Source organism: Tupaia chinensis, unplaced genomic scaffold, assembly GCF_000334495.1.
Source record: "Tupaia chinensis unplaced genomic scaffold, TupChi_1.0 Scaffold000182_1, whole genome shotgun sequence".
In the NCBI taxonomy this organism is placed as follows: Eukaryota; Metazoa; Chordata; class Mammalia; order Scandentia; family Tupaiidae; genus Tupaia; species Tupaia belangeri.
Genome location: NW_006159657.1, coordinates 3147444 through 3168751, shown reverse-complemented (window position 1 = coordinate 3168751; position 21308 = coordinate 3147444). Strand labels below are relative to the sequence as shown.

General features: G+C 44.3%; 1 protein-coding gene across 1 annotated transcript in view; it reads right to left on the bottom strand.

Moving 5' to 3' along the window:
• The window catches only part of SNX29 (sorting nexin 29), a 535094-nt gene that overhangs the window by 507668 nt on the left and 6118 nt on the right, over nt 1–21308 (bottom strand). The window contains exon 3 of the mRNA XM_027771071.1: nt 8142–8266. Within this exon, the coding sequence (XP_027626872.1) occupies nt 8142–8266 (125 nt within the window). The remainder of the gene's footprint in view (nt 1–8141; nt 8267–21308) is intronic.

Genomic DNA, 21308 nt, shown 5'->3' with positions numbered 1-21308 from the left:
AAAAAAAAATATTTTTAGACCCATATTCTGAGTATATTATACTATATTCTGTATTTTATACCAATACATTATAGCCAATAACTAGAAGCAACCCAAGTGTCCATCAGGATAAGCAAAATGTGGCATAAACAAGGTGGCTTTAAAAAAATCATGAAAGAAAAATAGAACTAGAGCACAAATTTATTTTTGGTGCAAAGTATTTTGGAATCCATGAATAGTGCTTTGGGTTTTTTGTTGTTATTGTCTGTTTTCTTATTGTCAGAGGACATATGCTCTTGCCAGACAGAGAGAAAGGAAGAGGGAGAAAGCATCCCCACACACAAGTGTAATGGTCACTCCATGACTCCTTTTCTTCCACTTCACCAACCTGTAGAGATTTGGGGTACATATGCACACAAGCCCAGTGTGTGTTTCAAGCCACTGAGGCCAAGATTTAAACCACAGCCATGTGGAATCCAGTACTCTTAATCCCTAGGCCATAGGGCCAGCTCTAGGCATAGTTTTTTCATAGTATACATTTTCTATTAACTTTCTGAAGACCCCCTCATAGATATATACACTGGACTATTATTCAGGCTTTAAAAAAAAGGCAATGTTGACATATACCATAACATGGTAATGTATACTAGACGTGACAGTACATGAAGCAAGACACAAAAGAACAAATACTGTATAATAACTCTTACATGAGATACCTAAAGTAGTCAAAGTCATCAAAACAGAAAGTAGATGATGGAAGGGCCTCTCAAAATTCCTCTAGGCTCTGCACAGAGGCTGCTTTGCAAGTCTGTCATAAGAACTAGTGTAGTCCTTGCATGAAATTACTCTACACAGTTTGTGTTTTCCTGATATATGGTGCTCATGTCAAATCAAAAATGAATCCAAGCCTTGAGGAACCAGCATTTAGCGTAATGGCTATGTCGCTGGACTCCCATGTAGTCGACCGCGGTTCGTGTCCAGGACCCGGTGGCTTAAAACTCACGCCGGGCGCGTGTGCATGCATGCCCAAAATCCCGAGAGGAGAATGGAGGAGAAGGGATTGCGGCGTGACCATCCCCCCAGGGGGGTGATTTCTCGCTTTCTGTCTCTATGTCTTTGTCTGTCTGGCGAGCGCATGTGCCCTATAGCAAAATCCTCTCCAATAAATAAATAAATAAATAAATAAATAAAAATGAATCCAAGCCTTTACTCTCAAATACAACATGAATGTTTTGAGAGGTATAAATAAATAAATAATCTTCCAACAAGTAAAAAAAAAAAAAAAGAAAGAAAGTAAAGAAAGTAGATGATGGATTCCAGGGGCTGGGGGTGGAGGTGGTGAGGGGCAGGAATTTCAGCACACACACTGAAAATGCTCACAGTTCGAGAAGATGAAAAAGTTCTGGAAATGGATGGTGGTGATGGTTGTGCAACAATGTGAATATACTAAATGCCATGAACCGTACCTTTAAAAACAGTTAAGATGGTAAATTTTCCTATGTATATTTTGGAACAATCTTTTAAATAAAAAGACGTCTGGACAGTAGAGTTTGGGTGAGAGCTGGAGAAGGACAGAGGGTAGGAGAAGGGAATGAACAAGAAGTACTTCCAGATTTGTAGCATTTCGGAATAGTAGAGACAGGAATGCTATTCGAATTACAGGACTTAACTATCTAAATTGGTCAGAGACACTGAGCTATGTAAAGACAGTGGTACTGAAGGCTCAATACCCTTTACTCCCAGTAGCCAGCATTATCACATTAGTTGTTGAATTGTGGAAGGTCCCAGGGGGTCCCAAGGCAGAAGCCATGGCAGTAGAGAAACCTACAGGACTTAGGCTTTCGTTTCTTTTGCCAATAGAAGTTGTTATGGTTTGGATAATGGTTTGTCCCCTAAACGTTCATGGTTTAGAATTTGGCTGTACTGTAAAAGTATTACATGATATCAACAAGTTTACATTTACCACATACAAAGAGTTTTCATGCTGGCTCTGTGGCCTAGCAGTTAAGATAGCCACATCTCAAATGGCCAACCCCGCAGTTCATGTCCCTTACCTAGCAACTTGAAAAACATGCCAGTGCACGTGCATGCATGCCCCAAATCGGGACAGTTTGGAGAAATGGAAGAGAAGGGGCTGTAGCATGACATTCTCCACAGAGCTTTCTCTCTCCCCATCTCTCTCTGTCACTCTGTCTCTCTCTGGCAAGCACATGCCCTCTGGTAAAACTGGGAAATTAATAAAAAGATTTCATGAAAGTACAGTAATTAAGGTGCTATTGGCACAAAGGTAAACAGACTAATGGAACAGAATACGAAGTCCAGAAGAACCACTTAAAATATATGGACCTTATTTATGACCAAAATCGTACCGCAGGGCAGTTGAGAAAGAACAGCAAATAAATGGCGCTCGGTCAATTGGCGCTCGGTATCTTAACTTTCTCTCACATGTTAAATAAAAGCAAATCCCACACAAATTACAGACCTCAAAATAAAAGGTAAAACACAACTGGAAAATCAACAGTGTTTTTATGACTTTGGAATAGGCAAATTTTCCTAATAATTTATATTTTTAATTTGCTGTTAGTACACATGCACTCACTGGAGGGAGACAGAGAGAAAGTGAGAAAGCACCCCCACACACACACCACAGTGGGATCCCTTCTCCTCTATTCTCATCTAGAGACTTTGGCTCACAGGTACATATACCCATGTTTTCCAAGCTACCGGATCTGAGACTTGAACAACACAGTCAGCCATGTGGGATCCAGCTACTTTAACCTCTGTGCCATCTTCTGGCCCAGCAAAAACTCCTTAAGCAGGACTGAAAAGTTGAATCAGTAAGATGACAGATAAATTGAACTATTAAAATTAAGTACTTCTGTGAACCAGCAGATGGTGTAGTGGTGACGTTGCTGGACTCTTACATAGCTGACCGTGGTTTGAGTCTCAGACCCAGCAGCTTCCTAAATCATGCCAGGTATATGTGTGTGCATGCCCTAGGTCCTGAGAGGAGAATGGGGAAGAAGGGATTGTGACATGGCCATCCCCCTGGGGGGCAATTTCTCACTTTCCCTCTCTCTGTCTCTGTTCCTCTCTCTCTCTGGCAAGCACACGCACCCTAAAGCAAAACCTAAAAAAAAAAAAATTAAGTACTCTATTCATCAAAAGATGTCATTCATTAAGAGAGTGAAATGTAGGCTATAGAGTGAGAAAAGATGTTTGCTATACCTGTATCCTTGAAAGGACTTGTACCAGAAATACATAAACAACTTCTAAAAATGAGTAAGACAGCAACCCAGTAGAAAAATAGGTAAAAGATTTGAACGGCTACTTCACAAGAGACCATATGAATGGCCAATAAGCATAAGAGAAGGGGATCAAGAGCATTTGTCATCAGGAAAGACAACTAAAACCACAATGACATACCATTACACACTCTTCAGGACAACATCAAGTGTTGACAAGGACGTGGCGCCACCACAGCTCTGGTGGGAGATTGACTGCTGACAAAATGTGAACTGGCATAACCGGTCTGCTAAAGCTCAGCACACAGGTACCCTGTGACTCATTAATTCTGAGCCTAGACTCAACTAAACACACACATACATTCACCAAAAACCCATATAAGAACAGTCATAGCAGTACTACTTATGGTAGTCCCAAACTGGAAATGACGCTCCTGCTACCAGTAGTAGAGAGAAACTGTAAAACACTAAGTATCAACAAAGTTGAATGAGCTACTGGTATAGCAACAACACAGCCGACTCAAAAAAACAATGTAGAGTGAAAGGAACCAAAGACAAAAAGAGAACACATTAAATTACATTCAGAATTGGGCAAGTCATGGTGTTAATGTCAGGGTATTTGGGAAGGAGGTGAGGAAAGCAAGCAGAAGAGGGCATGAGGGGGCATCTGAAGTCCTGGTAATATTCCATTCTTTCCTCATAGTGAGCAGTAACATGCATGGATTCACTCAGTGATAGACTGAGCCCTGCACTTAGGATTTGTGCATTTATTTGCCTGTACACACTGCTTAGAGCTTAGGTTAAAAATACATCATTACCCTCACTCAGCACCACAGGAAAGGTGGCAGAGGGACTCTGTAAAATGAGTTGTCACAAACTTGCCACGTTCAGAAAATTATTTCCTTTATCCTGGACCATGATCTCAAAAAGCCCAAAGTGAAATATCAAGATGTGGGAAAAGCATTTTCCTCTTGCTTCTTGCATGTATTGATGCCGCACAGTGCATCAGTAAATGGCAACCAGACGTGTGAACTAGAACACCTTTGCTCCATCTACAAAGGGCAGTGGTATTCGCCTCCAGGGGAAGTGGTCAGTGTAAATGTGGGCCCAGAATCGTACATAAACCACCCCCAATGGGGAATAGTCACTCCACAATCCCTTCTCCACTTTTCTCTCCTTTGGGGATTTTGGGCATGATTCTCAAGCCACCAGGTCCAAGACTCAAACCATGCAATAAGCCATGTAGGATCCAATCATCTTAATTACCATGCCACTGGCTGGCTCTGTACAGTAATTTTCAACAAGACTATTTTCTCAGTCATTATTTTGAAGATCAGTTGTTTTCTCTGGGAGGTAGTGGCCCTCATCTGTAACAGAGCTAATGCCAAAGTCTTGCAGATTTATTGGCCATTATTTATTCTCTCCTGTCACTTTCAGTTTTGTAACTGGGCTACCACTGTCTTCAGAGTGCAATAATGGGCCTGGGTCTGCTGCAGGAGGAAGGCAGTTGCTGGGAAGAACCTGGAATTTGAAGTCACTCTGACTCAGACTGGTCTCCTCAGCTCTGCCTTTACCAGCTGTGGGAAGTTGGGCAAGTTAATAACCAGTCTGAGCGACAGTTCTACCATTCAAAAAATAAGGACACCGTACCCTGCCCTCAAAAGTCACTGCCATGTCATCATCAAACACCAGCCCCCCAGCTCTGTGCCAGGGTCTGAGTTGGCAGGCACTTTCTCATCAGGCCTCATCACTCCTCTGCAAGGCAGGTCCTCTTATTGTCATTATTTACACATGAGAGTGAGGATGCTCAGAAAGCTGGTGTGTGAAAAGTCAATGAGCAGGTAGAACCAGCAGTTAGCATAATGGCTATGTTGCTAGACTCGCATGAAGTCAACTGTAGTTCGAGTCCTGGACCCGGTGGCTTAAACTCATGCCGGGCACATGTGCATGCCCAAGATCCCAAGAGGAGAAGGGATTGCAGCATGGCCATCTCCCCTGGGGGGTGATTTCTCGCTTTCTATCTCTCTGTCTCTCTGTGTCTTTCTGGTGAGCACACAGGCCCTATAGCAAAAACTTCTACAAAAAAAAGTCATTGAGCAGGGATTTCAATGCCATGGCCCAACCTCTACACTTCAGAAAGTGCACCTGCAGGGGCAAGGCCGTGAGTGATGCTCATTTCCATCTTCATTCTGTCTAGAGGGCTCATCCAAATGGCTTTTAAAACTGCCACAAGAAGAGCCAGCTAACCAGTGGCATAGTGGTTAAGGTGGTTGGGTCTCATTTGGTCACTATGTGGTTCGAATCCCGGACCCGGAACTTGAAAAATACATTGGGTGTATATGTAAGAAGAGAATGGAGAAGGGATTGCAACATGACTATTCTCCCCAAGGTTGCTGCATTCTCACTTTCCTCTCTCTAGCAAGCTCACATATCTTACAGTAAAATTTTAAAATATTATTTTTAAAAAGAACTGCCATAAGAAGCCACTGATCTTCCCCAACATGTAACACTTGGAAAACCACCTTCCTCCTCTCTGGTGAGAACTTTAATCAAACATTCAATAGGAGGAAAGAAATTTTAATCAGCCAAGGACCATCTATCAGCCGTGAATGGTTAATTAACACGGCTGACAATGATGACAGTGAGGCCCTTGGCAGTCACTCAAGGGCTAGGCTAGTTTGGTCTGCTCCCTGCTTCTAATTGGCAGGAGGCTGCCCAGCACATCCTCATCAGCAGAAAATAGTCTAAGACTCTGCCCATCCCTCCTCTTCACCAGCCTGGCATAGAATTCAAACAAGGAAGACAGAGAAAAGCAAGGGGAATGTGGGAATGCGAATGCTAGAGATACCTTACAAAGGGTCAGTGCTTCTCTTGATTAGCAGGGCCAAGTAACAAAGACAACTCTAGTCTGAATGAGAATAAGAAGACATTCTTCAAGGCCAAAAGGTCAGAGCCTTAGGGAGAATGAGATGGAAGAAGAGATTAAATGTTAAAAGGGTGCTGGGAAGAGGAGGGAAACTGGTTAAACATTTATCAGGTGTTACTAAACCAGCTGCTTCAAATGAACTTCTCTCTGAATCCTCCTGACAGCCCCCCAGATGGATGAAATAAAACTAAGGCTCAGAGCAGAACTTCCTCAAGGTCATATGAGACTTACCTTCCAAAGCCAGAGTTGCCACTGCCACACCTGACAATGAGGTGGAAGCAGGCCAAGAGCCCATGGATACTCCACATCCATCCCTCTCAGGTAGTTACCCAAACACAGAAAAGATGGAAACAATAATATGAGGGCCCAGCAAGCCTGAGGGGGGGGGTCTCTGGGAAAAGTGATGTCCTCCAAAAGCTGGTCAACCAACCATAACACTAAGTCACCTGGTGCAGAGGCTCAGGGAAACATCCCACAGACAAGGAGCTGCAGGGACACAATCGAGGTTGACATGTGAGGTGGCCTGGACAGCTGCCAGTGATTACAGCAAGGACTGAGGCCCTCGATGCTGTCTCTTCTCTGAACTGGCTCCCTACTTCCTGGCTTTTTAAGAAGGAAGGGGACCCAGGAACACAGAAAAACATTCAACAGTGACAGGAATCCCTCTCAAAGCTGTCGCCTGACCTCAACAGGAACCACATGTCTTACTGGAAGGGAGCAACTAGTGAGATGGACCACAGGCATCAAAGATGTGCTGAGGGGCTGAGAAAAAGGAAGGGAGGTACAGCCACATGAGAGGAGGGGCAGGCTAGAGATTCAGTTAGCAGAAATTTCCAGACTCCTCCTCCGAACGGGATGAGGTCTGACTTTCTGCTGTGAGAGGAGAACTAATAAAAGATAACACACTTTGCTCAGCAGTAAAGCGGCATTATCAGTGATGAGATTCAGGGATTGGGGCAGCAGCCGCCAGCAAGGTGGGAAGAATCTGCTCTTTGAAATGCTGAGGGAGGGGACATTTTCTCTAGGACTTGATACACTTCAAGGTTCAGATGCAAAGCAGACCCCTCTGAAGTTAGGTCCCTACTACCCAGAGGGCTGTCCTGAGAATTGAATAAGTCAATTTTATCAAAGATAATGAAGTGCCAGGCTTGTACTGGGTATGAAATGCTACCAGGATCCCGGCCATTCACAGATTGTTTTGGAACAGTAAAAAGGATGGCAGCAGAGCTCAAAACCCAGAGATCTGAGAGGTTTCCGCTGCTGTTGTTGAAGACATTTCATTACAAGATGCCACGCTACCCCTGTGCATAAAATTAAGATTTTATTCATTTTCCAGCAAGTGTCACACCACATTGGTGAAATTAACATCTTGGTTATCACAAAGAGCCCTGAACCCAGAGGAAACTGTAACACGTGGCTCTGTGAGTTCTGCACAAAAGATGACTTCATTTAAAATAAGATGCCAGGCACATCTCTTTTTGAGTACAAATAAGACTTGGATTTCTGCACATGAATTTCTGTGTGCATAAACATGCACATCCCACCCTGGGCCCACACAATGACTGCTATTAAAAAATAAGTGAGAGGGGCCAGCAAGTGGCCTAGTGATTAAGGTGCTGGACTCCCACATGGTCAACCCAGTTCAAGTCCTGGACCCAGCAGCTTGAAACACACTGTGTGTGTGTGTGTGTGTGTGTGTGTGCGCACGCACACACCCAAAGTCCCAAGAGGAGAATGGAGAAGAAGGGATGGCAGCATGGCCATCCCCCTAGGGGTTGATTTCTCACTTTCTCTGTCTCTCTGTCTTTGGTGAGTATACACACCCTACAGCAAAAATCTCTCTTATAAAAAGAAAAAAGTGAGAGTTATGCCCTAAAATTTCATAAATGCATTATTTCTAGATCAGAAAAATATAAGTAAGAGCAAAAAGAGCAGGAGAGAAGAGAAGCTCTGCTGAGCTGCGGCGGGGTGGGGGGTGGGGGGGAGCGTACCTGTGTCGGTTTTGCTGGAGAAGCCCGCAGCCTGTTTGATGGCAGCTGCTGTGAGTGCTAATCCCCGGCTCCTCTTCAAGCCATGCTGCAGGACGGCTTCAAACTGGGCACACAGACAGGTCACCCTACGAGAGAACCAGTGACTCATCAATCCACCCTGTGAAGGAAGTAGTAACCGGGGTGGCCCCACATCTCCAAGAAGTGCGTGAGCCACCTTATGCAAACCTGAAGGTCCACAGGAGATGCCTACCTCCCCCCATTTATATTCATTTTCCATAAATTAGGGATATCCCACACCTGGCCTGACCTTAGTTGGTAGTAGGCTCCTGAAGGCATAGTAACCACTCACAAGGAACAGGGAAAAGGGGCATGGGTGCCAGCCAGCAGGAGGGGAAAACAATCTAAAAACAAATCAGTTCAGTGTGGGCAGGGGGTGGCGCTAACTGCATCCAATTCACAATTTTCAATTCTAATTTAGCCCATGTTGGCGTAAGTAATAAGAATTATAAATTCAGACTGAATTCACCAGCCTGCCAAGTTGGAAATGTTGTATAATGTCATGGCCTGTTAGTACACTAAAAAAAAAAAATTCTGATTCCTATTCTTTATTTTGTTGTAAGAGCTTACATTGTGAACTCAGATCCAGAGTTGACAGAATTTCCAATTAACTTACCATTACTGTGCATTTAGTTGAATTTATTTCTCAATAACCAAAGAAGATTCAAAAATATCTAGGAAGAGATGAGGAGGTCACAGCAACTACACTCGATGCTCCGTGATCCACCCGCGGCTCATAGGCCCCTGCCCAGCTGGTCTGTGGGCTTCAGGGCCCAAGCCATTTACTCGTGTAAAACATGTTAAGACATCCTGAAAGTGTTCCATGTGCCGGACACTGCTCTCAGATCTGAGAGCACAAAGACAGGCGTGAGACAGGCAAGGTCTTGGCCTCGCCGCGTCTACACAGCTTTGGCTGAGGACGATGCACAAATAAGCTCACCCGTCATTTCAGTTAACAAGAACCTCGAGAATATGAAATAGGGTGAGGTGGTAGATGGGGATGGGGCAGGCACAGGCTTTAGTTTGTGGCCTGAATGGAGGCAGTCTGAGAGTTACAACCGGGGCATGACAAGAGGCAGCCAGCTAGAGAGAGAGACCCAGGACAAAGCCTCTGAGGCCACCAACCATCTGGCTCATCCTTGCCTCACTGCTGGGGCATTTCCTGCTCCACCCACCCCACACCTGTAGTAATAATACCCCAGGTGTTTATCAGCCTGTGGGTGGTAAAAGAATTTCATCCCTTTTAGCTCACCTGTTCCTCCTACCAACAGTATGACACAGGTGAAGCAGGTATTACCTCCGCATTACATTTACAAAAACTGCAGCTAAGCATATTTAGGTGACCTCCTGAAGACACTGCATCATAAGCAGCAACATCTGTACTCCATGTCAATGTAGCGTGGCTTCCGCTTACACCCATGCCAGTGAGACAAACATCCTTATTCTAAGATAGAAGTCCCCTCGCTGTCATACCCAACCTTTATTAAATCATTCTGTCCACGCCAGATGACCCTAACACAGCATCAGCAAATACACAGCACTAGTACATTTACTGTGTCCATGACAGACATCACTAATCCATCCCAGCATTCTAGACTGCCATTACCAAATGATCAAAGTTAGCTCTCCTCAGGAGGAGGACTATTCAGCATCCCAAACCTCCTATCTTGTCTTTCCTGGACCCTCTGCACCTAGCTCAGTACCTGGCAGTGTGTGTTCTGCAAATGCTTTCCCAGTAGGTAGGTAAATGCATGATTAGCTTTGAACCATGGAGTCCTCTCACTGAAGCAACCTCTGCTAGGCAAATGTCCCTTTTAAATATTAGATGTGCATATGCTAGTCTCTATCTGTGTAGACACAATTTGTGAATTTCCTGAAAGCTGGGACACCAACCAAACTACTTAAACCCTATAAGAACTAAGACCAGCAGGTGGCGAGGTGGTTACATTGCTGGACTCCCACAGTTTGAGTCCAGGACCTGGAGGTTTAAAATTCACACCAGGCGCATGTCCATGAGTGCCCAAAAATCCTGAGAGGAAAATGGAGGAGAAGGGATTGCGACATGGCCATGCCCCTGGGCAGGGGTGGGGGGTAGGGGGTAATTTCTCATTTTCCATCTCTCTCTGTCTCTCTGGCAGGCACACGTCTCCTAGAGCAAAATATTCTCTTAAAAAAGAAAAAAAAAATCTTTTAAAAAGAAAAAGAGAAAACTGGTCTAGCCACCGTGGCACATGCTGCTAACTAAGACTTTGCTCCACAAGCTGGGACCACAAGGGAGGCCCAGGTTCAATTCCTGGTCTAACCTAAATGCTGGCCACAGTGGCATAAGCCTGTAATCCCAGTAACTCTAGGAGGCTGAGGCAAGAGAACTGCAAGTGCAAGGTTGGCCTGGTCAGTACAGTTAGTCCTGCCTGGAAAAAACCAGGCAAGATGGTACACACCTCTAGTTGCAGCTGGGAGGCTAAGGCAAGAGCAAAGCCTCCACACAGGGTACCCAGTAAAAGTTCGATGATGGCATAAAGCAATTCATCAATAGAAAATAAAGTGATTTCCTGCTGTCAAATTTATAAGTCCACCAACACCAGCATAACTGTACACTGTACCAACTCAAGTAATTTACCCCAAGACTCCGCAAGTATTTGTGTTTATGAGTTCTGTCCTATATTTCAAGCCTGCTTAACCTGCCACATTAACCTATAATAGGACTAGTAAGACTCCTGTACTATTTTATGGCAAATGTTAAAACAACAGACAGAATCAGCAATAAATGCTACATTTTTATGAATAGCATAAAATTAACCTTGAGACAGAAGGGTATATTTCAAACTGATTGTTTTACTATGTTATAGTTTTACTGGAACGTTTTGACAAAACCAAGTGACAGTGGGTTATTCTCATTTACAAAGCTCCAGTGTTACTTGACATGGAGTCAAATGCACCCACAGAATACGACCAATTAACAGCACTGGCTAATGCACAGATTTAAAGGAGCATAATAAGCTGAAGTGAAGCTGTTACGTGACAATCACCTGAACTGGGCCATGCCCTCATTTATGTTTCATAAATTATTTCTTTGGAATGTTCATCCCCCCCTCAAAAAAAGGTTCATTCCCTTTGTCTACAAATCTCACTGTCAGAAACCAACCCTAGGCTATAATCTACAAGTTGGATAAATAGGTAAAAATTAAAATATTCAAAACAAATTAGTCATAGCAGTGGAAAGTTAGAAACCATCTAAATATTTAAGACTTGAGAAACTGGCACAGCATATAATTGAATGCCAATTAGCCCTTAAAAATATTTGCCAGGGGGCTGGCAGGTGGTGTGGTGGGTAAGGTGCGGGACTCGCTCATGGCAGACACAGTTTGAGTCCTAGATATGCCGGCTTGGTTTCTCATTTTCTGTGTGTGTGTGTGTGTGTGTGTGTGTATGTGTGTGTCTCATGCTCACTGAACAGACAGGTATAAAACATTAATAATAATTATTATTATACATAAAATTAAATAATTGTTGAGAGATTTTTGCTATTGGGCATGTGTGCTCACTGAACAGACAGAGAGAAAATGAGAAATTGCCTCCCAAGGGTATGGCCATGCCACAATTCCTTCTCCTCCATTCTCCTCTCAGGATTTAGGGCACACCCACACAAGCACCCGGCATGAGTTCCAAGCCACTGGGTCCAGGACTTGAACTGTGGTTGGCCATGAGAGAGTCCAATGACATCATCATTATGTCATCTGCTTATCCCTATTAAATAAATAATTTTTTGAGAGGCACTATAGGGTGCATGCACTCACAAGACAGACAGAGAGAGACAGAGAGACAGAAAGTGAGCAATCACCCCCTAGGGGGTATGGCCACACCACAATCACTTCTCCATTTTCCTCTCGGGATCTTGGGCACGCTTGCACACGCGCCAGACACTGGACCTGGGACTTGAACCGCGTCGACTACATGAGAGTCTAGCAACAAAGCCATTATGTCAACTGCTGGTCCCAAATAAATAATTTTTAAAAATATTAGTAAGACCTTATAATGATAAACCAACATGTTTATAATGTAATACCAAATGAAAAGTAGACAGGATATAAAACTGTTAAGTGTGCTCTCGACTAAAAATATTAAACACACATACAAAACAATTGTAAAGGAATCTATGTAAAACAAATTAAGAGCCATCTGAAGAAAAAATTATTGGTCATATTTTTCTTGCCTTTACACTTTTCTGAACTTAGCCTGTTTGTTAAAATAATCATTAAAAAAGTATTCATACCTCAAAAAACCGGAGGTAATGTTACCCTAAGCTATAAAGAATGAAGAAATATGGTTTAAAGGTTAAGGTGAGAAAAAGATGATGCAACTATTTAAAACGCTTGTAGACAATTTGAAAATAGTGATTTTCAAAAACTAAGATTATAGGGCCAGCCCTGTGTCAAGGGAGTCGGATTCCTCATGACCAAGTGCAGTTTGAATCCCAGCCCTGGTGGCTTGAAAAACACCACCTATGCACATGCCCCAAACCAGGAAAGGATGGAAAAAGGGAGAAGGAATTGCAGCATGACCACACCTCCTTGGGAGGTGCTTTCTCCCTCTCCTTTCCCCCTTCCCCCTCCTCTCTTCCCCTCCCTCTCTCCCTGGTGAGCACATGTACCCACTGGCAAATTTTTAAATTATTATTGTCAATTATCTGTGCTTACAAAGATAATTGACAAACAGATCTGAAAACATTATTTGCAGTGCAAAGAACAGATGAAATGTTAATCACAGCAATCTATAGAAAGTTCTCACCAATTAACAAAGGGACAAAAAATCCAATAAGAAAATGGGAAAACTGTGTGAAGAAGCACTTCACAAAAGTGTAAAGCCAACAGTGAAAACATTTTTTAAAAGATACTGGAGGGGACAAGCAAATGACGTAATGGTTACATTGCTGGACTGCCACACGGTCCACCATGATTCATGTCCCAGACCGGTGTCTTAGAACTCTCAACAGGTATGTGTGCACGCATGCCCTAAATCGCGAGAGAATGGAGAAGGGATTGTGGCATGGCCATCCCCTCCGGGGAGGGTGATCTCTCGCTTTCTGTCTCTCTGGTGAGCTCAGGCACCCCATAGCAAAAATCCCCCTAAAAAAAAAGATACTGGAATTCACTAGCAATGTGGATATGCAAATTAAATGGACAGAAAGCCATCTCTTTTCACCTCTCAGACTGACAAAACTTAAAACACACTCAAGACCATTATTATCAAGAAAGGAAAGGATCGCCTCACAGGGCTGGTAGAAATGTTTAGAAAAGTATTCGAAGTCATTCCCTTTGACCAGCAAAACAACTCTGGAAACCCATACCAAAGAACTGAGATCTTTGGTACAGAGGAACGATGTCTGTTCCCTGACCGTCCAGTGTAGTAAAAACTGGGAAAAGTCAGTATTCCTTCGCAGGCAAGTGTTTGTATATCTTCGTCATGTGATAGAACAGCCTTTTAAAAAGAATTATTAGAACTGTAACTTGTGAAGGTTTAGATAGGGGAGTGCCAGGAGAGAAAATAAAGATTCAGAACATTATGTATTACTCTATTTTTGTAAAACAATGACAATAAAAGCTACAAATATATATACATATACACATATATACACATATATGTATATGTGTGTGTATATGTATATATGTGTGTGTCTATATGTGTGTGTATGTATACACACATGTTTTTTTATAAAAGAGTAGGTGAGTATGGGAAAAAAATTAAAACAGGATAATTTTTGCTCATTAACATGTTACCCAGAAGGAGGGAGAAGAATGGTATATGCCCCCACCCAATAAAACATACAAAGACCAGATAAAACTGCAAGCTCAGCAACAGTGAAACCTCACAAGGCAGTAGTTTTCAAGATCTTCAGTGTGGAGACTTGAGGATGGCAGACAAGCTTTCAAAAGGATCAAATTAATCTTCTTCCAGAGGAGCCAGAAAATAGCCCATTTTAAGTTGGTTAAACCGTAATTTCTGACAATTCTCCAAAGTTACAAAAGTAAACAAAAGAACTGCCCTCTCGGGTAGGCAGACCTCCATGTCTTCTTGCTCCAGGTGCAAACATGGCTTGGGACCCTCCTGGCAGATGAAGGCTTTGAAAGTCAGGAGCAGGAGCGCGCAGCTCAGGAGGAATCGCTGAAGGACGGAGAAAGGGAATGCTGAAAACCGAGAGCCCCTGAGTGCAGAAGGGGCCACTAAATGAGAAAGGGGACAGAGCAGTGGCAGCAAGTCAATGGCCAGTGGGACCCCCAATTCTCAGTGGAGTCCCTAGCATGAGAGAATAAAAATTTAAACCAAGGGACCAGCAGGTAGCATAATGGTTATGTCGCTGAACTCCTACATAGCGTAGTGGACCATGGTTTGAGTCACAGAACCAGCAGCTTAAAATTTACATCAGGCGTATATGCATGCATGCCCAAAATCCCAAAAGGAGAATGGAGAAGGGATTGCAGTGTGGCCATTCCCCCTGTGGGGGGGTGATTGCTTGCTTTCTATCTTTCTTGTCTGACTTTCCAGGGAGTGCACAAACCCTACAGCAAAACAATCTCTCTTAAGGAAAAAAAAAAAAAAAAAAGCAGGGCCCAGCAGGTGGCATGGTAGTTAAGGGCGCTGGACTCCCACATGGCCAACTGTGGTTCGAGTCCCAGACTTGGCAGCTTGCTTTCTCACTTTCCCTCTCGCTTGCTCACTATATCCCACTCTGGTCAGATTAAAATAAAGATTTTTTTTTTTTAATACGAACCAAAACTTTGTTTTAAAAAACAAAAAAAGTTAAAAATTTAGTTTCCTTTCGTTTTTTAATGCCAGAGGGCACATGCAGGTGTCAGAGAGCTGGAGAAAGAAAGCATCCATTCCCTAGCAAGGCCCTAATCACACCACAATATCTCTTTATTTTCTGAGTTTTTTTGTTTTGTTAAAAATTTAAAATCAACACACACTTGTTCTCATTTCTGGCCACACCTGAGAGCCAGACAGTGACTCTCATGCCCCATATCTGGTCAGTCACTGCATTTCATCAGGCTCAGGCCTACACCTTCTCAATCCTCTGTCTCATCGCCCAGTAGCAACTTCACTCAGGCCTCCATCCCTGAATGGAGCTCATCCCTGTGCAGCCCGCACAGAAGCTATCCTGAAACGCACACCTGACTATGCCAGTATCTCCTCCTTACTTACCCACAGCACCCACTGTGCAGTGGGTACAGGTACATGACGTGACTGTAGGGAGAACAGAGGGGAGCCTCTTTATGCTAATCATTTTACTGTATCAAGAACAGACTCAATCCATCAATCTTTGATAACATCAATCTTACTTATGACAGGACCGCAGTAGACCACCTGCCGTCACCTCTATACTAAATACTATGTCTGACAGCAAAGCACATATTTTCACGCCTCTCTCCACCATCAGGATGATGATGAAGACGATGCCGCTGCTTGCCTGTGTTTCCTAAAGGCCAGGCATGCTCGCAATGGTGACCAAGGTAAACAAAATAAACATTAAATTCACATGAAATGTGCTCAGATCTGTTAAATATCTGGGAGCTTCTCATTTGCTAAAAACAATTTTTTTCTAAAAGGAAACACCACATGGGCCTGCATGTGGTGTGGAGGTTAAGGTGCTGGATCCCACATGGCAGACCGTGGTTTGAGTCCCAGAGCTGGTGGATTGAGAAACACACCAGGCACATCTGAAAAGTGTATGCACCCTATAGCAAAAAAGAAAAAAGAAACAAGACCTCATAGTTAAGGAAGCCAGATTCCACATGGCCAACCACAGGGTTCAAATCCTGACCCTGGGGGACTGAAAAATAAACCCTATGCATGTGCATGTGTGTCCAAAGTCCCAACGAGATGGAGAATGGAAAAGGGGTTGATGTGTGATCACCCCACACACACTGGGGGCGGGGAGTGCTTTCTCCCTCCCTCTCCCTCTCTCTCTGATTCTGTCTCTTGTGATGAGCACACGTGCCCTCTGGCAAATAAATGTAAAAGAAAAAAAGGAAGTCAGTTGATTTGATCAATTCAGTAAAATAGAAGAGTAGCACTATGGATCTATTACAGAGCCTCAAAGTGGAAATAAAGTGCTTGGGGTAGGAGAAACAGAATCTAATCACTGAACTCCAGATTTTTTTTTTTTTTTTTTGCCAAGATGACAAGAATTACAACATTCAGTCAATCCTCAAACCAAGAAAAGGTTGATAAGGAATTTGTGACTCGCTGAGTTACAAGATGGGTTACAAAATGACATGATGGGACCAGTAAGTGGCATGACTGTTAAGGTACTGGATTCCCACATGGTTGACTATGGTTCAAGTCCCAGACCCGGTGGCTTGAAAATCATGCTGAGTGCATGAGTGCATGCCCAAAATTCTGAGAGAAGAGTGGAGGAGAAGGGATTATAGTGTGGCTATCTCCCCTGGGGTATGATTTCTTGCTTTCTCTTTCTCTCTCTCCAGTGAACACAAGCCCCCATGGCAAAAACCTGAAGGAAAAAAAAAAATCACATGATGAACACTCAGACATTGCAAAGAGGAAAAACGCTTGGGAAATTTGGTTTCATAAGTGTCCATGGTTTGGACCCTTGTGATGGCTTTCAGCTGCGTTAAGAATAACATTAGGGAACAGCAAAGGGTAGCTGGTTTTGTTTTTTCACTTCCTGAAAAGCTCAAAATTATTTCTAATTCTGCAACAGGTAAAGAAAAACCACTCACACAAGTCACTCTTGCCTGGCAGGTTTTCAAAAGAAAACAAAACCAAAAAAACTCCCCTCTATTTCTATCTTTTTTATATAGTGCATGCGCTCATTGGAAAGACAGAGAGATAGAGAGGCAGAAACCAAGAAATCACCCCCCGGGGGGATGGCCATGCTGCAATCCCTTCTCCATTCTCCTCTCTGGATCTTGGGCACACACGCACGTGCGCCCGAAGTGAGTTTAAGCTACCAGGTCTGGGACTCGAACCGCAGTCGACTACATGGGAGTCCAGCAACGTAGCCATTATGCCAACTGCTGGCCCCCCCTCTTATTTCCTTTGACAAAGTCATCCAAACCATTCATAAAAATTTATAATTTCTGAATAGTCTGAGACGAATACCCGAAGCCAACTCACTGCCCCCTATAAAGACGCAGAGACCTTGTGTGCAGTGAATGGGTCTACCAGGGGCCAAGACACCGTGCATAGAGTTCTAATGACAAGGACAACTTGCTACCTGCCAGGAAGTGTTCTTAACACTGCACAGGAGCTACGCATGGCAGTCCTGTAAGAGGAATATTAGCAGGACGACCGCCAGTTTACAGATGAGGAAATGGAGGCATGAGAAGGAAACCTGCCCCAAAATCACAAGACTCAACACTGGCAAAACCAGGATTCAAACTCCAAGCCCCAAATCCCACACTCATCCTTCCGTCCCCCAGTGCTCATTACTATTTTCAATTCTGAGGGAGAATTTCAGATCACGTTTGGTAATTCCACACGAGGAGATGGTTCTATGGAACAACAGCATATCTAATTTTAGGAGCCAGATAGTGGCGCGGTGGCAAACGGCAATGCTCCATGAGGCCAATTCCATGGGAGGGCTCTGGGCGCTGTCCAGTGTCCCAGAGCACACTAGGCCTGCACCTGCTGCCCCCCAGGGCTGCTTGAGGTTGGAGACGGATCACGGCATCCAGACCCTGCTTGGAGCATGCACACTCTCTCTCACTCTCTCTGTCTCTCTCATTCGTGGAAGTAAAACTAAATAAACTTTTTTAAAAATAATGTATCTATTTTTGAGGTAACCTGTAGTGGCTGTTGAATTCTTGGGCCATTGTTTCCAGAAGGCAAAATATTCAAAAGATATCTTAAAGCCTCTCCAAAGGCCAGTCGGACCAACAGAACATGGAATAATTTTAATGAACCATGAGAATGAGCCTTTGTTCTCGGGAGGACGAGCTGAAAAACAACGCCAACAGAAAGCTGATGAGAAGCAAGCATGCACAGGGAGCCTGGCGACTGCCTCTAACGAGGTTTCTAAGGACAAGATCTGAAGGAAAAAACAAGTCCTGCCTGTCATTCCCCCAACGTAAATGTTGCTTTACGCTTCATGCAAGGACGCTTCGTCTCACTGTGCCAGTCTCAGGAGATCAAACAACTCTCTCTCACACACACACACTCACACACTTGGGCTTTTTTATTTTAGGAGAATAATACAGTGCATCTCATAGACCCACAAAGCTACTATGGGGGTAGAAATGTGTCTGAAATGTTGGGGAAGCTTCAGTGTCCAGCACGGAGTCTGACACCACCAGTTAGGCACTCAGGAACCACCTGCTGGACAAATGAGCAAGCCAACAAATATTTACTGAGCACTTACTACATGACAGGCACTGAGGACATGAATAAAGCAAAATGGGCTTCATCCAGCTTGAGCACTGGTGAGCAGACCAGGGGACCGATGCACCGCACCCTCACATAATCTGACAGCCTTCTACACCACGACAGCACGGAGCAGGGGTAGCAGTCTGGTCCTTTACAGAAAACATTGGCCAATCCAAGCAACAGAGCAAGAAGAATGGGACCAGATGGTCAGGGTCGTGGGGTGAGGGGGTGGTGTCAGGAATCTGGACGATTTCCCTTAAAAAGTAGTGAAAAGCTAGGAAAGCACAAAGCCCAAGGTGGCAGAAGCAGAGAAGGGAAAAAGCATGCGTGGCTCCCAGGTGCCTTAAGGGTGTGTCTTTCTCCCAACAACAGAGAGGCCAGTGTGGAGGGTGAGCAGTGGTGGTGGTTTCAACAGGAGTGGGAGGCGAGGGAATCTGACTCTGTAGACTCCTCTGGATGCAGGACAAGCCCATGTGGGAGTGTGAGAGCATCTGGAAACTACAGCAGTCATCCCGTGAGAAATGCTGGAGACTTGGACAGGGGACAGCAGAGGGGCTGGAGGGAAGCCAACAGATTTGAGCTCAGTTCTAGGGCTGGACCGCTTGTCTGGGGTGAGGAAGAGAAGTGTCTTGACTCTCTTGTCAGACTTGGCGACACTTATTTAAAAACATGAGTGACTCTCCCTAGAAAGTGACACCTAGAGGTGGCACCACCATCACATAGGAAAGACCACATCATCATCTCCATTCTGTGACAAAGTATAACCTAAAAAGCACACATATTGGGAACCAGCAGTTAGCGTAATGACTATGTCGCTGGACTCCCACGTAGTCGACCGCGGTTCACGTCCCGGACCCGGTGGCTTAAAACTCACGCCGGGCGCGTGTGCATGCGTGCCCAAGATCCCGAGAGGAGAATGGAGGAGAAGGGATTGCGGCGTGACCATCCCCCCTGGGGGGTGATTTCTCGCTTTCTGTCTCTATGTCTCTCTCTGTCTGTCTGGCGAGCGCAGGCACCCTACAGTGAAAATCTCTCCAAAAAAAAAAAAACCACATATTTCTTTTTCTGAGAGAGAGATGTTTGCTACAGGGAACATGTGTTTGCTGGAGAGACAGAGAGACAGAAAGCAAGAAATCACCCTGAGGGGCATGGTCATACCACAGTCCCTTCTCCTCCAATTCTCCTCTCCTCTCAGGATTTTGGACACGCACGTACACATGCCTGGCATGAGGTGGTTTTTTTTTTTTTTTAATTTTTAAAGAATTATTTATTTAATTTTATTTAGTCATTCATTTATTTTAATTAAACCAGAGAGAGGTACAGAGAGAAAGTGAAAAAACAGGCCACCAGGTCTAGGACTCAAACCGTGGTCAGCTACGTGGGAGTGCCTAGTGCCTTAACCACCACGCCACCTGCTGCTCCCTCCCAGCACGAGTTTTAAGTTGCTGGGTCTGGCACTCGAACTGCAGTCGACTACGTGGGAATCCAGTGACATAACCATTAGGCCATCTGCTGGTCCCTAGTCAAACATATTTCAAAAATAAGACCACAACTCTGATATTGAGAAGGAATCCCCTAGGCAGAAAAAGAATTTTTTAAAAAGCCAACCTCAAAGCCAATTTAATCATAAATATGAGCTTATCGAGAAAGTACACTATGGAGCCCAAGAAACGAGGCTCCAACTCCAGGCTCTCTGGAGACTTCTGAGCTGTCCGACCTGAGCTGTGCCATCCACCTCTCCAAGGCTCCATTTTCCCATCAGTAAAGAAAGAATACCACATTCCTCCTCCTGAGGTTTCCCTGAAGATTAAGCCTTAACCTATTGATAAATATAGCATAGCAAAAGCAGTAACAAATGATAACTATTTTTTATTTTATTTGTTATTACATTTTTTTTCTAAATTTGCTGTAGGGCATATGCACTCATCAGAGAGAGACAGAGACACAGAGAGAGGGGGAGAAAAAGTGAGAAAGCAAGCCTGGTCTGGGACTCAAACCATGGTTGGCCATGTGGGAGTCCAGCACCTTAATCACCATGCAACCTACCAGCCCCACAGTATTTTTTTTTTTGGAGAGGTTTTCGCTATAGGGTGCGTGCGCTCGCCAGAGAGAGAGAGAGAGAGAGAGACATAGAGACAGAAAGCGAGAAATCACCCCCAGGGGGGATGGCCACGCCACAATCCCTTCTCCTCCATTCTCCACTCGGGATCTTAGGCACGTATGCACACGCGCCCAGCATGAGTTCTAAGCCACCGGGTCCGGGACGCAAACCGCGGTCGACTACGTGGGAGTCCAGCGACATAGCCATTACACTAACTGCTGGTTCCCACAGTAACTATTTTTTAATGTTTGTTTACATAAGAGGAACCAATTGATTGATTTTTCTTTTTCACAGACCACAGATTAGTTTATTTTTAACACCCATCATGCCATGAATTCACTGGGAATAGGTTCCAGTAGCTCGGGCTCCTTTCCATTGGTTCTCACAAAGGGTGCCTCTCTGGGTGGAGCAGGCTGGCACTTTAGTTGAACCCAGGTACTTTTCTCTTTGGCTTCTTTCTTTTTCTGGTCATTTTCCTTCACACGTTTTAGGAAGCTATCTCTGCTCTTAGAATGCTTCATATGCTCAATACGCACATTGATTCTCTTGGCAAGTCTCTTGCCCTTCACTCGTTTGTTCACAACAATGCCAACAGCATGCTGGGTAACATTGTAGACTTCCAGTTT